The 17693-nt window shown below is 57.1% G+C and overlaps 3 protein-coding genes across 8 annotated transcripts in view; 1 reads left to right on the top strand and 2 right to left on the bottom strand.

Moving 5' to 3' along the window:
* Nucleotides 1-424: 424 nt before the first annotated feature.
* LOC130877031 (nascent polypeptide-associated complex subunit alpha, muscle-specific form-like) lies at nt 425-8252 on the bottom strand. Its single transcript, XM_057773945.1, has 8 exons — nt 8103-8252; nt 7095-7922; nt 6554-6564; nt 5905-6140; nt 4194-4248; nt 3353-3532; nt 2642-3236; nt 425-526 (listed from the first exon to the last, which is right to left on the bottom strand). The coding sequence occupies exons 1-8, from the start codon at nt 8250-8252 to the stop codon at nt 425-427; spliced, it is 2157 nt and encodes a 718-aa protein (XP_057629928.1).
* On the top strand, nt 7143-11676 carry Hic1 (HIC ZBTB transcriptional repressor 1). 3 transcript variants are annotated; one of them, XM_057774929.1, is made up of 2 exons: nt 7143-7283; nt 8752-11676. In XM_057774929.1, exon 2 carries the CDS (start codon nt 8772-8774, stop codon nt 10881-10883), a length of 2112 nt encoding a protein of 703 aa, XP_057630912.1. In that variant the 5' UTR covers nt 7143-7283; nt 8752-8771; the 3' UTR covers nt 10884-11676. The 3 variants fall into 3 exon arrangements, with proteins under 3 accessions (XP_057630912.1, XP_057630913.1, XP_057630911.1); XM_057774930.1 differs by lacking the exon at nt 7143-7283 and adding an exon at nt 7652-7673; XM_057774928.1 differs by lacking the exon at nt 7143-7283 and adding an exon at nt 8185-8402.
* A 141-nt stretch (nt 11677-11817) lies between these two features.
* Smg6 (SMG6 nonsense mediated mRNA decay factor) overlaps nt 11818-17693 on the bottom strand; it is a 231748-nt gene continuing 225872 nt past the window's right edge. For 3 of the 4 annotated variants that reach the window (XM_057774026.1, XM_057774027.1, XM_057774025.1), the window contains exons 17-19: nt 16986-17197; nt 16449-16530; nt 11819-13501 (exon numbers count right to left, since the gene is read on the bottom strand). In XM_057774026.1, the coding sequence (XP_057630009.1) occupies nt 13371-13501; nt 16449-16530; nt 16986-17197 (425 nt within the window). In that variant the 3' untranslated portion in view covers nt 11819-13370. Of the gene's footprint in view, nt 13502-16448; nt 16531-16985; nt 17198-17693 lie in introns of all 4 variants that reach the window. The other variant, XM_057774024.1, reaches the window with a different exon arrangement.

Here is a 17693-nt window from a genome sequence, read left to right as displayed (position 1 = left end):
CAGTCTGGTCTCCACAGGTCAGGTGCTCCCTTCTTCCAGACTACTCAGATGTAGTCTTCTGTGGGATCAGCCAGGCCCCTTTAGTCTGGGACTTAAGACTTCCACCAAAGGGGCCGTGAGATAGATAGCTCAGCAGGTGAAGGCGTTGACTGCCAAAACATGAAAACAAATCCGCATACACACTGAAATCTTTTTAAAATTAAAGGAAAAAAAATAGAACGGAATTATACCCAAAGGTCCAGTTTACCGGTTGTAGGGAGTTGGTCTCTGCCTTGCTGTAGTCTTCCAGAGGTTACTTTCTTGGCAAGAAGACATTGCAACAGATGGGATTACTCCTATAAACCTATCGGCTTTGGCCCGTTAGTATTTCTGCTTTTCTGAAAATGATGGATCTGCAAGTCAGTACTCAGACTCTCTGGCAGTCCTAGGCTGCCCCCTCTAGGCGGGCTTCAGCTGGGGAAAGGACCTGCACTCCTTGGGAGTCCTCTAAATAAAGATCCATGTGAATGGTCTTCAGGACCTGGCTCTACGCAGAAAAGGAGAAGGTTTAGGCAGAGCCTTCTTAGGTGGAGCAGAAGTGCTCATGCTTGGACTAAAGATTCCTCCTGTACATCAGAATGGTTGTCACCTCTCACCAGGCAGACTGAACCCCTGTGGGCCATTTACATGAGGAACATTTGTTCAATTGGAACTCTTAGAGAAAACTAGATCTATTTGACAGACTGCCCCGGTCATTTCTGAGCTGGGTATTTGAAAACTTGGGTAGTTTTAAAACCCTGGTAAAATATGTATTACTAGGAAAGGGCTTCTCATGGGACTAAGAACCCTCTGCAGGGGAGAGAAAGCAGGTCCCCTGAGGAATCACTGCTGTGAAAGTTTCAATTTAGCTGTGTAGGCCTGGTGGTGCACACCTTTAATCCCAGCACTTAGGAGGCAAAGGCAGGTGGATCTCCATAAGTTCGAGGCCAGCCTGGTCTACAAAGCTAGTTCTAGGGCTGTTACATAGAGAAGCTCTGTCTCCAAAAACAAAAGCATCTTTTTTTTTTTTTTTTCAATTTATAGCCCAGGCAAATAAGGTCCAGAGGCTAGAAATAACATCTATTGAGAAATAACTGTACCAGACAAGGGGACAAGTAGGAGCCCATCATCTCATTTATCTTTGAGACAAGGTCTCACCAGAGTTCTGGTTAGTCTTGCACTCACAGAAATCCACTTATTTCTCTCTGTCTTCCAAATGCTGGGATTCAAAAGTATCTGCTACCATGGCTTAATTCTTTTTTTTTTTTTTTTTTTTTGGTGCCTTCAACCAAACCCAGGACCTTGGGCATGCTAAGCACAGACTGTACCATGGAGCTCTCTGTGTTCAGCCCACCGTCTTATTGCCTAATTTTACTTTGTAATGTCATGAAGTAAGTACTGTCATTAACCTAATAACCAAATTTTACAATTGAGGAAACAGACACAAAGGCTAAGTACATTACTCAAGATTGGGTGATTCGGATCCAAAAGTTCACATTCTTGCCTGTTGCCATCACATGCCTCCTCCCCATTGTTTTGAGACGCAGAGGATCTCACCATATTGCCCAGGCTAGCCTGGAGCTTCTGAACTCACAGGCTCACTTTCCTCAGTCTCCTGAGTAGCTGGGCCTGCATGTACTTATCACCACTGCTCCTGGCTTTGGTGGTTTCTCTGCTGTAGAAAGCAAGCAGTAACTACCATTTCACTATAGGCTAGATGCCCAACTTGGGCCTCAGCTTTCCAACCCGTAAAATAATCCTTGGGAAAGAGGGCATGGTTTACACTAAATGCTTTCTAGGATACCAGACAATCGCAGCATTGTACAGGCAACATTCTGCCCATGTTCTTCTGATGGGTTCAGTCTGCAAGAGATTTGTCTCTTTTCAGAATGTCCCTGTAGTTCTTTTCTTCTGCCTCGATTAGATCAGAGGATTTCTAAAGCCCTGAAGACAGTACCCTAGCAGAGTCCCTCAGCAGCCCTAGCCACAGATTCGGCCTTTGTGGTACTCCCTTGTTGGTCTCTAAGTACTGCACGTTGGATACAGTACTTAGAGACCAACTGAAGGGAGAAGGGATCAGGTGAACTTGCTGTCCAGGAAGTCCCTATGTAGATCAGGCTGGCCTCGAACTCACAGAGATCCTCCTGCCTCTGCCTCCCGAGTGCTAGGATTAAAGGCATATGCCACTATCAGCCGGCAAGGACCCTTTTAATCATCTTCTGTGGTTCAGGAGAAAGTTGGGGGGACAAAGTCGTAGAGAGGTTGTAGCTCTATCAGGAAATGGATTCTTTGCCCTTTGCCTGCTCACTTGGGAGTTTCTGCAAGAAACGTGTGATCAATTTCCCTCTCTGGCCCCTTTAGCCCTCTGCAGGCAAATGTGTTTCCTCTTCCCTTCTTGAAGGACTTCTGGTCTCACCTGTCCTCCACACGCCCCTCCTCAGGAGATAAAAATTCTTATCTCAGAACAACCTAATTTTTCGCCACCAGCAGATAGCAGATACCTCGACTGGAAAAACCGGACAGTCACTGAGAAGGATGCTCAGACACTCCGCGGACCTGGCTTGTTTCTGTGCCTGGGTGGGTGCGCAGGCAGCAGCCTCATAGGCTGCCTCTCTGAGCACACCTCCTGCCACCCCCCGCAGACACATCGGATGTTGTGTCGCCGCCCCGCCTCCTCTTGCTCTGCATCTGCCCAAACCCGGACTGGCAGAACTCGGCGTGGTGGGGAGCGTGGGCGTGCTGCGGGGCGACCATGGCTGTAGACTGTTACCTCCGGTTCCCACAGTAACAATCGAAAGCCACGGTTGCCCTGGAGACGCGGGGGCGGGACTGTCAGGCTGACGTCAGCAGCGCAGGCGGGGTGGGGGCGGCTGGGGCTGTACGAGCGTGTGCGGGACCAGCGCCCACAGCAGCCCACGGGGACCTTGGACGGGCGGGCCCGAGGGAGGCTCCTGCGCTGCATCAGCACCGCGGACAGCGGCGCAGGGAGGCGCGGAGGGGCCCGGGGTCGGCGGTCCTGGGGCGGGGCCAGGCGTCGGTGGCCGTGACTGGAGACTGTTACTGAGGGCGGCCCGGGCAGTAAGCAGTCTAGAGCCAAGGTGCCGGCGCACTGCCCGGGCGGGGATGTACCGTCGCCCGCGGCTGGGGCGCTGCTGCTTCTCACGTCCCCCTCCGCCCAAACACGCGCGGACAGGCACGCGACCGTTGACGTCAGAGTCCTGTGACGTCAAAGATGTCCCAGTGGGGAGGCACTTCCGGCAGTGCGGTGGGGTGGAGCGGGGCGCCTGGCCGAAGCCCCGCCCCCGCCTGGTCCTGAGAGGACAGCTCCACTCGCAGAGGCGGGAAGTCCTGGGCGCAGTGGGACAGCCCGAAGGGTCGGGACAGGACGGGGAAGGGGCGTCTGGGCAGCATGCGGGGCAGGGGTCCCGAGAGAGTCGCAGGGTCGAGGTGTGTGTCTGTCTGTCGTGGCCGCCCCGGCTCAATCAGTCGGGGCCATCTAGGCTGAGTCACCGCTCTGCGGACAGGGAGAGAATTGAGGGGGCGCGTCTCCTGGGACTCCAGCACCTTTTCCCCACTTTCTTAGAAGGATGGCACAGGAGCCGCTCAGCTTCGGGAAATGTGGTCGGGGGGCTCGGTTCTCCGCTTGATGTTTCTCCAGAGTGTCCTGCGTCTTCATTTGGGTCCCTGGGTCCCGGCAGATGCTGCATAGGGTTGGGTCAGCCTCCGGCCCCGGCTCCTCCAAGCTGCAAGGAACCTTCATCCCTCCCACTCTGTCCCCTTCCTCACTCCGGAGCGACCCTCCAACCCTCCGCCCGCTGGTCCCCTCCTTGCCTTCCCATGGTGTCCGTGCATCGGCCCATCTCCGACCGTCGGTGGGTCCTTACCTGGCGGGCCGCGTCGTCCCAGTGCCGGTTTTCCTCCCGCAGCCCGGCCGGCGCCGCCGCTTTTATAGGCGCGCGTAGTACTCGTGCGGCGGCTCATTCATGCGGCCGCGGCTCCTACACACTGACGCGTTGCCGACGTCAGCAGGGAATTTAGGAAACGGGAAAAGAGGCTATTTATAGTGGCAAGCGCGGGGGAGGGGGGCAGCGTAGGGGAGGACGGGACGAAGCGACTTGGAGTTGGGAGTGGGAGGAGGGTGTGCGCGCGGAAGCAGGATTGGGTAGGGGGAGTACGTAACCCCAGGCTTGGTCTCCAAGGGGTTAACTTTCCGGAACTGCAGGCGGCGGGCTGGAGGAGGACAGTGCAGGGAGGGTGCAGCCTCTTTGCGTGTTTATTCACTCTCCCCTTTGGGCTTCGGGAGTCCTGGGGGGGGCTCAGTCCTCTCTCGCCTGGACCTCGGGGGTCCTCACTTGGTAGCCCCCAACCACATTCCTGGATTCCTAGACCCGGCAGGTCTGTGACGCCGGAAGATCCCTCGCGGTGGTATCACGCCCCGTATGTTCACTGTAGCTTTCTCTCTCTCTTGGGGGGCCAAGGAAAGGAAACCCCAGCAAGAGGCTGGGGAAAGAGGGGTGGTGAAGGCTGGAAGTCTTGGAAGGTTTCTTGACTCGGCTGCAGGCGGGAAGGTACAAGTCAGATGGTGGAAACCGCAGGGAAGGTAAGGGAGTTGAGGAGCATAGCCTGGACTTCAGAAATGAGTAAAGGGTCCTCTATAAGAGAGTATAGGAAATTGTCCGGAGCATCCACAAAGGGAAGGGCTAGTCTGACAAGTGATGGAGAGGGCAACTGGGCAGTGGCCAGCTCTGGCACCGAGAGACCACCTCAGCACTCACTGATGTAGAAGGCATAGGCAGAGCTTGTAAGAGAGGGAATGACTGCTGAGCTTGGCAGAAACCCCTTTCTAGAGGAGTGAGAACTGGCCAAACGGGTTCATGCGATGTGGGACAGGTTCCCCAGAATAGCCCAATTCTATCTCTAGGTTCTAAATGGGGGCAGCATGTGTTCAGCAAGGGGAGAAAGCTGCACTAGGTTGACCCGGAGATAAAGCAGGAGGGAAAAGTTGAGTTAAAAGGCGGGGCTTGGTGTTGCGCATCTACCTTTAATCCCTGTGCATGGGAGACAGATGAGGCTCTCTGAGTTTGAGGCCGGCCTGTCTACATAGAGAGTTCGAGGCCAGCCATAGCTGCGTAGTAAAACCCGAGGACGTGGGCGGGAGGCGTGGGGGCATGGCGAGAGGAGCGGGGGAGTACACAGAGACGCTTGGACAGGACTCTGTGGTCCTCCCCATAGCGATGCAATGACGGCAAACAGTGGACACGTTGAACCTTGTGTCTATCAGTCAGCGGATAGACACACAGAGGCTGGGGGCTTCTTTCCAGACGCCTACAATCTAACCCCATTAAAAGGAGAAAAAACAGACACCCTTGCTTGCTATCTGGGATTTGCTAAGAGCATTTCTGGTAAGCCTTCACGTCCCCAACACTATGCTTCAGCTAGAAAGCGTATCCCTCGACCGAGAGACTGTGTCCGTTTCTCCTAGAGCTCAGAAATTGCGGAGCCGACTGTGGGTCCGCAGTGCTTGTCTTGTCTCGTGCTGAGGTACAAGGCTGTACGTGGAATAGATGGATTCGGAGCACACCGCGGAAACCTGGCGAAGGGCAATCTTGTTTGGACCAGAATCCTAGGCCAGGCGCAGAAGTCTCCTGCCAATGGAACGCAGCCTCTAGGGGGCGCCCAAGACCTTGGTGTCTCACTGGTACAGCCAGAGGCCGTGTCTGCGGCCCCGGGGCGAGTGACTCAGCCACTACCTCAAGCGGGGGCGTGGGGGCTCGAGGACAGCGTGGGGTGCGGCGAGCGCGGCCCCCACCCGTCTTGAGGCCCCGCGCGGTTGCTAAGCTCTCCAAGGCCTCTGAGAGATGAGATCCTGGGAACCTCATTGGTTACCATAGTAACTGCGCCCCAGCCTCTCCGGCTTGGCCACGGAGGAAGGCGCAGCCAATAAGAAGCTGTGGGCGGTTTGGGGGGACCCCCCCATGGTGTAGGCGGGGGTCAGGAGGTGCGGGGAGGAGGCGGAGCGTGGGCCACTGAGGCGCGGTGCTTGCAACGGTGTTGGTGCCTCCGCCCAGCTGCGCAGGGACATTTCCGGAGCACCCACGAGCGGGTGCACGGTCTCCTCCCACCTAGAAGAGGCGTCACCAACATGAATGGAGCCCTCCCTCGTATGGCGTTGTGTAGGATCTTTTGGGAGGGGTTGGAGCTCAAGCCGCCGGCTCAAGTGATAATTCTCAAATGGTGGATTGGTGAAAAAAATTCACTCAGGATCCCTCAAAACTGCTTAGATGAGGGATGTGGGGGTGGGGGACACGTCCCAAGGGGCTCTGTCCAGCTTTTTCCAGTCGAGGATCCTAGGTTCCTTCTGGAGACCCGTAAGTTCAGGGTGGGTTCTGTGGTACACCCTCCACTCTGTTTCACAGGGGTGCTCTCCGTAGCAGCCTCTGCAGTAGCCCAAGAAGTTGGGACTCCAGGAGGGGGCGGGCTGCGAGTGTCACTGCTTGGACAGCGTTTGAACGTCGACGGTTAGTGATGTGCGTACTGATAACGTTCCTGAGGAGGGGACAGTGGTGTTCAGAAATGCCCAATGAAAGCCCCCTCCCCGCTCCGAACTTAGCTACCTTCATCTCATTTAGGATTTCCAAAATCGCCCTCTCACCACCTACTGTCACTAGTGTTCCAACCCCCGTCTTTTTTTTCCCCTCCCGAAGAGAGGGCGTAGAGGCTGACCTTGAACTCCTGGTCCTCCCGCTTCCAACTCCCTGGTGCTAGCATTACAAGAGTGTGCCATCACACCCGACTTCAGAGTTCCCTTTCTGAAGACAGAACTTTTTCGGAATTGGCGCCTTATTACATAGGAATATGTCCTCGGGAGCACGCAGCCCAAAACTCTAAGGTTTATGGGACTCCCAGGTCCGATATCTGGGTCCCCAGGTGGGCACATCTGGAAGTGTGAACCTGCAGATCTCTAGTTCAGCTCCGCATCTGTAAGTCTCCAGCCCAGGTGTGCGCCAGAGGTCGCAGCCCGGCCATACACATCCCGCGCGGCCGCGAGGTGGCGCCATGGCCGCAGCAGCGCCTACCGGTTCGGGCCGCTCCAGATAAGAGTGTGCGGAAAGCGCGGTGGGGCTGAGACGCGACCAGGACGCGGGGAGGACGGACCGGCAGGACAGACCGACCGGGGGCCCGGCGGGCGGAGGGCAGCGCATTGCAGCCACGTCCCCCCTGGATCCGCCGGCAGCCGGGCCCGGGGCTTCCGACATGCCCCCCAGGTGGGTCCTCGAGTTGGCGACCGGGAGGGGCAGGCATGGGACCCGACCCGGGACAGGCTGGTCCTCGCGCGCGGGCCGGCCGGGGAGCATCCTCAGGCGCGGGCGTCCTGGGTCGCCGCAGGCGTTTAGGGCACTAAGTGTCTTCCCTAGAGGACTCGGGACGGCTGGGCCGCTGCTCGTCGGCGGGTTCACAGCGGGGTCAGCGGTCCGGGGCCGGCTCTGCCGGCACATGGGCTGGGGAGGAGAGGGGAAGGCAAGGGGAGCCGGCGGGCGGGGCTGCCAGGGGCGCTGCCCTGGCACAGCTCGGCGCCTGGCAGCGGGGCGGGTGGGGCGCAGGCTAGGAGCTGCCACAGCCTCGGGGAGGGAAGCCGGGCTGGGCTGCGGCCGCAGGTAACGGGCCCGCGAGGCCCTGCGGGCCAGGCGGGGAACAGGGGCGGGCGCGCTCGCCCGCGGGCAGGGCGGCTCAAGACTAAGCGTGGGTCCCCGGGACCGCCAGGCTGCTGAAACTGGGGGCCTAGAGGAGAAACTGGGGGCTGGAGGGACTAAGGCCGGCGCGCTCCTCCCGCCCTGTCTGAAGTTGGGAAAGTTTTCCCCAAGTTTGGGGCGGCAGAGTTTCGGGGGAGACGGGGCCGAGGGGAGCTGGGGAAGAGGTGTAGAGTCGAGGCCGGGGCTGGGTCGGGAACACGGGTGGGGCGCAGGCCGGGGTCAGGGCCGCAGCCGGCTGTGCGTTGTGCCCGCCCGGGGCGCTGCCCCCTCCCTCCCCTGGGAGCTGCGTGGCTCCCCCCTCCCCCCCACCTGCTTCCTGCCTCAGCCTCCTGCCCCGATATAACGCCCTCCCCGCGCCAGGGCCCGGCCTTCGCGCTCTGCCCGCCACCGCAGCCACTGTCTCCGCTCCCCGCGCCGCGCCGGGGCGGCCGGCCCAAACGAAGGCCTGACAGCCCCCGGCCAGGGCGGCGCCTTGATGGGCATCGTGCTCCCGTCCTCCTTATCACTTCCCCTAACTGGGGCAACTTCTCTCGAGGCGGGAGTCGCTTTTTGCTCGGCTCCTTTTCTCCCCACTTGGGCAAACTTTTCGGCCCTGAATGACTTTTCCTGAAGCGGACATTTTACTTAAATCGGGTAATTGTCTCCGCAAGGGTCATTTCGCCTGAATAGTTTTCTCCCTGGAAGTTCCCAGCACCCAGCTCGAGTGCCCAGCAGCATCTGGGGCTGGGACAAATAGGCTAACCTGGCCTCCTCTCCATCCACAGCCTTTCTCGTCCTGCTCCTTTGGTCTGGGGCCAGCGGGCCTAGCTTCCTACTCCCGGAGGCCGCTGAGGCTCCTCTGTTAGTGACCAGGCCTTGGTGCTCCAGGCTCCTGCTCAGCTGAGGGGAAGGGGAAGCGGAGGGGAGCAGTCCTGGGCTGGGTGCGAGCGGCCAGGGCACGGCCCGGCCTAGCTCTTACCCAGCTGGTGTGTGTCCCCCGCAGGAGAGTGTGCTGGGCAGACGATGCTGGACACGATGGAGGCGCCTGGCCACTCGAGGCAGCTACTGCTGCAGCTCAACAACCAGCGCACCAAGGGCTTCTTGTGCGACGTGATCATCGTGGTGCAGAACGCCCTCTTCCGCGCGCACAAGAACGTGCTGGCGGCCAGCAGCGCCTACCTCAAGTCCCTGGTGGTGCATGACAACCTGCTAAACCTGGACCATGACATGGTGAGCCCGGCCGTGTTCCGCCTGGTGCTGGACTTCATCTACACCGGCCGCCTGACTGACAGTATTGAGGCCGCAGCTGCAGCAGCAGTGGCCCCGGGGGCCGAGCCGAGCCTGGGCGCCGTGCTGGCCGCCGCCAGCTACCTGCAGATCCCTGACCTCGTGGCTCTGTGCAAGAAGCGCCTCAAACGCCACGGCAAGTACTGCCACCTGCGGGGAGGAGGCAGCGGCGGCGGCGGCTATGCACCCTGTGGGCGGCCCGGCCGGGGCTTGAGGGCCGCCACGCCCGTCATCCAGGCCTGCTACTCGTCCCCGGCCGGGCCGCCGCCGCCGCCTGCTGCCGAGCCGCCGTCGGGGCCCGAGGCCGCGGTCAACACCCATTGCGCCGAGCTGTATGCCTCAGCCCCGGGCCCAGCAGCCTCCCTCTGCGCCCCGGAGCTTTGTGGCCTGGATCTGTCCAAGAAGAGCCCGCCAGACTCCTCAGTCCCCGAGCGACCGCTGAGTGAGCGAGAACTGCCTCAGCGGCCGGACAGCGCTCCCGGTACGGCGTCCGCAGTCTACAAGGAGCCACCGCTCGCCTTGCCGCTGCTGCCGCCTTTGCCCTTCCAGAAGCTGGAAGAGGCCGTACCGACTCCAGACCCGTTTCGAGGAAGCGGCGGCAGTCCGGGACCCGAGCCCCCCGTTCGCCCCGACGGCCCCAGCCTTCTCTACCGCTGGATGAAGCACGAGCCAGTCCTGGGTAACTATGGCGATGATCTCGTCCGAGATCGCCGCTCCCCAGACGAGCGCCTCGAGGAACGCGGTGGGGACCCGGCAGCCTCACCCGGGGGTCCCCCGCTAGGCCTGGTGGCCCCGCCACGCTACCCAGGCACAGGCGCTGACGGAGATGACTACAAGAGCAGCAGTGAAGAGACTGGTAGCAGCGAGGACCCCAGCCCACCCAGTGGCCACCTGGATGGCTACCCGTGCCCGCACTTGGCCTATGGCGAGCCTGAGAGCTTTGGTGACAACCTGTACGTGTGCATCCCCTGTGGCAAAGGCTTCCCCAGCTCGGAGCAGCTGAATGCACACGTGGAGGCTCACGTGGAGGAAGAGGAGGCGCTGTATGGCAGGGCAGAGGCTGCTGAGGGGGCTGCTGGGGCCGCCGGCCTCGGGCCCCCCTTTGGTGGTGGTGGGGACAAGATCACTGGGCCCTCGGGCGGCCTGGGAGAGCTGCTGCGGCCGTACCGCTGCGCGTCCTGCGACAAGAGCTACAAGGACCCAGCCACTCTGAGGCAGCACGAGAAGACGCACTGGCTGACACGGCCCTATCCGTGTACCATCTGCGGGAAGAAGTTCACGCAGCGCGGAACCATGACACGCCATATGCGTAGTCACTTAGGCCTGAAGCCCTTTGCGTGCGACGCGTGCGGCATGCGCTTCACCCGTCAGTACCGCCTCACGGAGCACATGCGCATCCACTCGGGAGAGAAGCCCTACGAGTGCCAGGTGTGTGGTGGCAAGTTTGCTCAACAGCGCAACCTCATCAGCCACATGAAGATGCACGCTGTAGGTGGCGCGGCCGGCGCAGCCGGGGCGCTGGCTGGCCTCGGGGGACTACCTGGCGTCCCCGGCCCCGACGGCAAGGGCAAGCTCGATTTCCCGGAGGGTGTCTTTGCTGTGGCCCGCCTTACAGCTGAACAGCTGAGCCTGAAGCAACAGGACAAGGCAGCTGCGGCGGAGCTGCTGGCGCAGACCACGCACTTCCTGCACGACCCCAAGGTGGCGCTCGAGAGCCTCTACCCGCTGGCCAAATTCACTGCCGAGTTGGGACTCAGCCCGGATAAGGCGGCAGAGGTGCTGAGCCAGGGTGCGCACCTGGCCGCGGGACCGGACGGCCGGACCATCGACCGTTTCTCTCCCACTTAAAGCGCCCCTCGCAGGTGCGCCTGGCGCTACCCGGCGGTCCGGGGATAACTGGTAGCAGCGGCAGCGCCGCAGTGGTGGCCCCACCTTTCTACGCCTCACCTGGCCTCACTGCTTTGTGCCTTAACCCGGGGAAGCCGGTGGGGGGAAAACCCCGGGACGGGGGTGGGATAGGGGAAGGGAGATTTATATTTTTGATATCAGCTTTGACCAAAGGAGAACCCCGCCTCTCCCTGTGGTTCGTTGGCCCCCTCTCCCCGGCTCCGTGCTGCTCTTGGGGGAAGGGAGGTCACTATTCGGACGCTCCCAGCCCTACCTCCGGCCCTTGCGACCACACCCATTCTCACTGTGAATCTCCCCGCTGGGGTAGGAGCATTGGGCACAGTTGGGGAGAGGGGAGGGGATTGAGCCGCCGGAGGGCCTCCCCGCCCCCCGGCTCCTGCCCAGCCCGGGACTGATAATGTGAAGTTCCTCATTTTGCACAAGTGGCACTAGCCCCAGGGCCAATCCTTCCCTTCCTGACCCACCAGGGTGGGCAGGTCTTGAGCCAGGGATGACAGCCCTGGCCCACCTGTCTCTGTTTCCGAGGTCCCCCTCCCTCTTCCTGGGGCCCCATCGTATTTATTGCATGCGCCCCGGGTGGCCCCTATCCTGAGCCCAGCTTTAGCTGGGTTGGAGCGAGGTCTCCTTGGTTCCCGTTCTGTCCCTTTGTATATTCCCTTCTCTGTACACAGGCTCTCCCAGAGCCGCTTCCATTTTCTATACTCAACCAAACAGCAATAAAGCAGTAACCAAGGTCCCTAATCCTGTGCCTCTCTTCTGCCCCTGCACCAGGGTGGGTGGCAGGGCCCCAACACAGGTGTACAGGCTTGAGCCTGCCTCCCCTCCTCAGTCCCAAAAATAGACCAACAGGAGGTCAATATGTTTCACAACTAAAAATTTATTAAGGAAACAAAACCAGGGTTTCAAATGGGACAGAAAGAAGAAAGGTGTTCTCCCACTTCCCCCACCTCAGCCAGTGGCCTTCACAGCTGAGGAGAGGACCTCAAAGGGCCTGGGCCTTACAACTCAACAGACACGGTCTTCTGAGCCCTGGGCATTTGTACCCCCAATCACTGTCCTAGGCTCTCCTGCACAGCTCTCTTCTGGTAGGACCCCGAGCCTGAAGAGGGCAGAGCACTCCTGGTGATGCACACTGCTCCTTGGAGAAGTGGGTACAGTCAGGCTGTGGGCTGTGTGATCTACTGAGATTTACTCCTCTCCAACAGAGACTGCCTTCTCCTCTGCCCTGTGCAAGGCCGAAGGAATTCATTCCTGGTAGGGCACCTCCAAGTGAGGTTGTGAACAGAGGGGCACCAAGGAAAAACAAAACAAAACCCTCAGAAGCTAAAGGAGCCCGTGTCCCCTCTTCTGGGTAGAGAATAGGAGGATAGAGAAAGGAACTGGCCAAACACCCCAGGTTCTGGGCCTACCTCCACCAGCGGGGAAGCTTCTTAGAGGTATAAAGGAGGATTGGGAAGGAAAAGACAGCTGGGAAAGCTGTATTTGGTTCCAGTCACAGGTTGTGTGGGGATTTGGAGCGATAAGCCCCACAAGGAACTGAGGTGAGGAAGTTGAGTGCCCTTGGGGTGATGAAAGAGCCAACTAGAAAGGGAAGGCAGACAAAGAAGGAACAGGAAGAGTCTAGAGGAAATTTCCCCAAGAGGGTGCTAGTGAGAAAGGAAGGCCAAGTATTAGAAGCATATGCAGGTGGGAGGCCACTCAGGAAGCACAGGCCCAAGACTAGATGTCCCTTCCCTCTAGACCCAGGACTGCCCAAAGGGAAAACAAAGGCAAAGTGCAAGGACAAAGACTGATGTGGACAGGAAGAGAAACGTGTGTGTGTGTGTGTGTGTGTGTGTGTGTGTCTGTATGTGCGTGCATGAATGTGTGTAGAGTGAAGGGCTAGGGCTGCTGTTATGGACAGAACCCAGTGTGGGTCCATAGGGGGCCTAGGCCTCAGGGAGACAGAGACCCCCTGGGTACACTCTTCCTAACAGCCAAAGCCTCTCAGACATTCAGGACAGAGGTTCTGCAGACTGAGGGCTCTATCATTTCACTTGAAACTCTGGAACCTCTGCCCCTTTGCCACTACAGAGTGGCTGGGTCCCTGGGTTGAGTAGGCCTCCTTCCAGCCCTGAAACCAGACAGGAAGGAGAAAGGCTGAGAGCTTGGTGGCCTATCTGGCTCCACCTGTTGTCACTGTAGCCAGTCACCTCCCTGCTAAACTTGGCAGCCCAGGAGGGTCCCAGCAGCTTCCGCCTGACCCTTGGGAGGGGCTCTGTGAGGAGCGGCTCCCCCACAGCACGGCCACGGCGTGAGGTTGGAAGAGGATGGTTTATTGTCTGGGTGGACTGGTGGCTCAGGCACGTGGACATCTTCCGTGCTACACTGGACGCCTGGTGGCCTCTCAGGAATGGTTCCATGGGGGTGGGCCCCAGTGTGGCCCCCTCAGCCCACCTGGGCCCACGTAAGGAAGGCTGGGATGTCCCTCACAGGCACATTCCTTGTCAGTGCCTTCACCCGCAGGTTCCGGTCATCGGTCAGCAGCACCACTTCCCGTAGCAGGCGGATCGGTTCCTCTGTTGGCACAGAAAGCAGATGGGCTCTACTGAGGATAAAGTGTCAAATGCCATTTCTTGTCCTGAGGGGAATGTGGTCCTGCAGGGGCAAGCCCTTTCCCTTTTCCAGACTCAGAGTATTGCTGCTGCTTAAAGGGTCAAGCTAGGCAAGAGTTGTGCTGCTGCTGTGAACGCCCACCTCCCACACAGAACTCTTGTGCCTGGTCACCGAGAGTTCTCATACTATTGGCATCCACAGACCTGGCCTCCAGGATTCTGAACTATTAGGAAACAGCCCCTTGCCATCAATTCCTAACTATATTGTTGGCCCCAGCCTCCCATTACCCACTCCTTACAACACATTCTCTGTTTTATGTACCCAAAGGTTAAAAATCCAAAGATGAATAGCTAAGTGGGAAGAGCTTACAAATGTGGGGAAAGGGGTTAGCTCCAGGGACCTCTCAGGAGAGGTTGTGCTAAAAGGGCTTTGTGGCTATGGCTAAAGGATCTATTAAATCAGTTATCTATGTACATCTAATAGTACAGAAGGTTCAAAAGAAAAGTAGAGGCAGGACTGTCCTCCCAGATGCCTTGTAACCCAGGTAGCTCTGTGCCTTCTAGTATCCTTATGTACTTCTGTAAATACACACATTAGCATATGTATAGAGCCCCCCCCACCTGTAACACTGAGATCTTATTAGCCACACTGTCTTGATGCATTTTACATAACTTAGAAATCAATTTGTACCAGTACAGATAGCCTTTGTCTTTTAGGTAAGTTTTTATAGCAGTCTTTCCCTGCTTCTGACTAACGTACAGGAGAGAACTTAAACATCAATCGCTTAAGTGATACTCCAAGCCCTGGGCATGGCTGCTTGGGTGGCAGGTTTACCCCTACGTCCTGACCTGGCATTTCCTAGTAGAGGTCTGGCAGAGAGCAAAGGCACAGGAAATGTCCTGTGGTGTTTGGGGACTGCTGGGGCTGGCGGGCTGGGGGATTGCAAACATCATGTCTGACCTGAGTAGTTCTGGGCTTGCCAGCTCCAGGCAGGGAGGCTGAGAATTGGCTTTCAGCCTAGGGAGGAATTTGGGGATGAAGAGGGAGAGGCTCATGGGGCTGATGGTGGTGAGGAAAGAGAGGAGAGAGAGGACTGTACAGAAGGTGAAGAAGGTGGTCATGAATAAGGGAGTTCTAAGACCCTTCTGTTGCCTGGGCCTGGAATGTGTGTATGTGGTAGGATAGTGGTGTGGGGTGCTACATGGGGTTCCCAGCTGTTGTCTGGGTCTGTCTGCAACTCTACTATTCCTGCCCTGGGCCTCAGACCAGAAAAGTCCTAGGCCTTAGGTCAGCCAGCAAAGGCCCAGCATTGCTGGCAGGGGTCTGTAGGGGTTTCTGTGGATACTTTGAGACATTTTTAACAATAAACATCCTCTGTTTTGACACTGGTAACTTCACTTTGTTAGAAACCAGAGACTGTCATCTTGTCAGGCCCCATCCGCCATAATCCACATGATTTTAAAATTCAACATCGTTTACACATAAACATTTGGTGACGGTTTCTCTGTGAATCTGACAAGTTAATCTGCTAAGAATTCACACTGACAAATGGGGTTTGATTACACCAGCCGTTGCTGATGTAATTTTGATAGGGGCGGTCCCCAGGATGGCAGTGGGTTTCTGTAGGCAGTTTGGGGGTGATGGGGAGGGTGGCAGGACTAGTAGAGCCTGAGTCCAAATGCATCTGGGCTAAGAACAAAACAGTTTGGTAGCTGAGGATTACTGGAGTCATACTTTTCCACAGGATCTTTGCAATCCTGCACCCCTCTAAGAAACTGCCCTGGGGCAAGTCACAAACTCTTCTGGCTCAGCCAGGATTCCAATTTGTCAGTTGTACATTCCAGGTCTGGCCCTCAGGGAGAGTACACGTGGTAGCCCCTCTGTAGAACAGCAGTGGTGGATTACTGACTAGCTCCTGGTGCAGAAACACTGGCATGAGGGAGGGCTGTGCTAATGTGCAGGAAGGAGCAGTCAGAGGACAACTCCTGGGTTAGCCAGCAAGTCAGAACTGAGGGCATGGACTTCTATTGGAGCTAGAGGAGCAAGAGAGTCAGAAAGAAAATCATGAGGCTACACAGGTATGAGCAGAGACCCATTGATGAGATTTATTAGCTCAGCACACAATACTGAGCTAGGAGAGGTTAGAATTCCCTTCCACAAGAAGAAATGTTGTAATCTTGGGAATCAGTAGCAAAGTCTTCTGTGTGTCATTGGTCCCATGGGGCTGGGCAGGACACTCAAGGCTGAGATGGTCAGACATGGTCCAGAGGTGGGATTTTGTTCACCAAAACATTTTAAAACTCAGCTATGGGCTCAGTCTTTAAGTTTGTCCCTACTTCCAGCTCCAGTTAGCCTATAAAATACTACAGCTCATTGCAATAGAGGTCCAGAAGAAAGGCCTATTCCTGGTTGGGGAGGACCTCCATTGCAGGCCTGATATAGGTTAACATTCAAGGGATACTCTGAAATGGCTAGGGAGGTGAGCATGGCCAAGAAAAAGTATGCCCACTAGAGGCTCTACTTCTCAGGGCAGCAGAGAGCTGGGTTCAGGAGAACATGGCCAGAACAAGCTATACTGAATCATAAGACATTCTTGCTGTCAAAAGGAACTCACTGAGGACCCAAGAAAGGAAATGGATGCAGACTGAGTGGGAATGTTCACTGCCTAGAGCAGGACTAGCGAGGATCATCCCTAGTTGGCCCCAGATCGCCTGACATTGTTTGGGGACAAGGAATCTATGATAGGAGGTCTAACCTCTGGGAAGATGGACAAGATGGCCTCAGGCTTGTACAGGCCCTGTATGGACTTTGCAGGCCAAAGTCAGTAGAGGGACTCTTCTTGCGAACTATGGATGGGTAGGATAAAGTAGGACAGAGGGATGGATGGTCCAAGGAGAGGCCAGACTGTACCTTTGCTAGTGGGCATGTAATCCTTAGCCTTGTCTTTGCAGTAGTGCAGACAGCAGGAGAGGATCAAGTCATCGTTGTTACCCTGGAAGAAAACAGTGTGAAAATCACCACTGGGCAGGAGGGGGCGCCATGCAGAGGCAGAGGTACTTCCAGGGTTGTCCTGGAGGCTCATTCAGGAATGCTCTGGCTCTGCTTGGCTGAGTTTAACTGTCCTCAGTGATACAGGGAACAAGGTACTCTTTCCCTCCTGGGCCTTGCCTATCCCTCGGCTGCCCAGGCTCAAAAACCTTTCTTTTACTCCCTCCTTTCAAGAACATTTTCCCCCCACCCCCGAGACAGGGTTTCTCTGTGGTTTTGGTTCCTGTCCTGGAACTAGCTCTTGTAGACCAGGCTGACCTCGAACTCACAGAGATCTGCCTGCCTCTGCCTCCCAAGTGCTGGGATTAAAGGCATGAGCCACCACCGCTGGGCCAGGAACACTTTTTATAGTGGACCATGGGCTTTCCCTGGCGGGGGGTGGTGGTGGTGGTGTCTCACCAGTTGTCCAGTGATGTCCTCACTGCGGAAGGCGATGGATTCAAGTTCATTGCCACGGCTAGTCAAGGCCCGCAGGCAAGAGTCCCGACTCTCAAATCTCCGTTCAAGGAACTCGATGGATTTCCGGGCCTTTTCTTGTACCACACGGGCATAGCCCCCAGCCCGGTGGTCTGTCTCCTGCCCTTTGGCAAGGCCATCGAGCTCATTGATCACTGATAAAACAGAGTTTACAATCAGCAATTATGCTTGCCTTCGCCTGTGGTCTCTGCCTACCTTCTCTGCCAGGCGCCTTCACAGACAATAGAGGCCCCCTCTCCACAGGAGTTTTCCAATGAAACTATAGTAGGATAGGCCCTTGTGGGGATAAGAAAGGGCCCAAGACTTTTATTGAGCCTCAGCTCCTATCTGCTTCTTCCTCTGAGCCCCATCTTCCTCCCAGAAGGAACTTAGAAGATTTTCTGGAGCTGGCATTCCAGAGTTATAGGATTAAATTAAAAGGGTACCTTAAGAACATATTAGCAAAATGGTAAGTGAGGTGCCCGTCCTCAGCTACTTGGGTCTGAACCACAGCCATCTAAAAGGGGGAGGAGTCCTATCATCAGTAGGAGCAAAGTACAGGGATGCCACCAAGGAAGAAGGACAGCCAGACTTACTTGCAAGGGCCCTGGTATTTCACAAAACCATAACCTTGGCACATTACCTCCTTGA

The sequence above is a fragment of the Chionomys nivalis genome, chromosome 7, assembly GCF_950005125.1.
Source record: "Chionomys nivalis chromosome 7, mChiNiv1.1, whole genome shotgun sequence".
Classification (NCBI taxonomy): domain Eukaryota; kingdom Metazoa; phylum Chordata; class Mammalia; order Rodentia; family Cricetidae; genus Chionomys; species Chionomys nivalis.
This window is presented reverse-complemented; position numbering and strand designations above follow the sequence as displayed.

Bases quoted from the DNA above. Each gene is read 5' to 3' on its own strand.
- LOC130877031 (XM_057773945.1), bottom strand. From the start codon at position 8,252: ATGCCCATCAAGGCGCCGCCCTGGCCGGGGGCTGTCAGGCCTTCGTTT. The intron at 3,237-3,352 runs GCGAGTGGAGCT...TTGACGTCACAG, and splicing joins GCCCAGGACTTCCCGCCTCT to GACTCTGACGTCAACGGTCG. The intron at 527-2,641 runs GTGTGCTCAGAG...TTTTCTGCGTAG, and splicing joins TCTGCGGGGGGTGGCAGGAG to AGCCAGGTCCTGAAGACCAT.
- Hic1 (XM_057774928.1), top strand. From the start codon at position 8,366: ATGACTTTTCCTGAAGCGGACATTTTACTTAAATCGG. The intron at 8,403-8,751 runs GTAATTGTCTCC...TGTCCCCCGCAG, and splicing joins GGACATTTTACTTAAATCGG to GAGAGTGTGCTGGGCAGACG.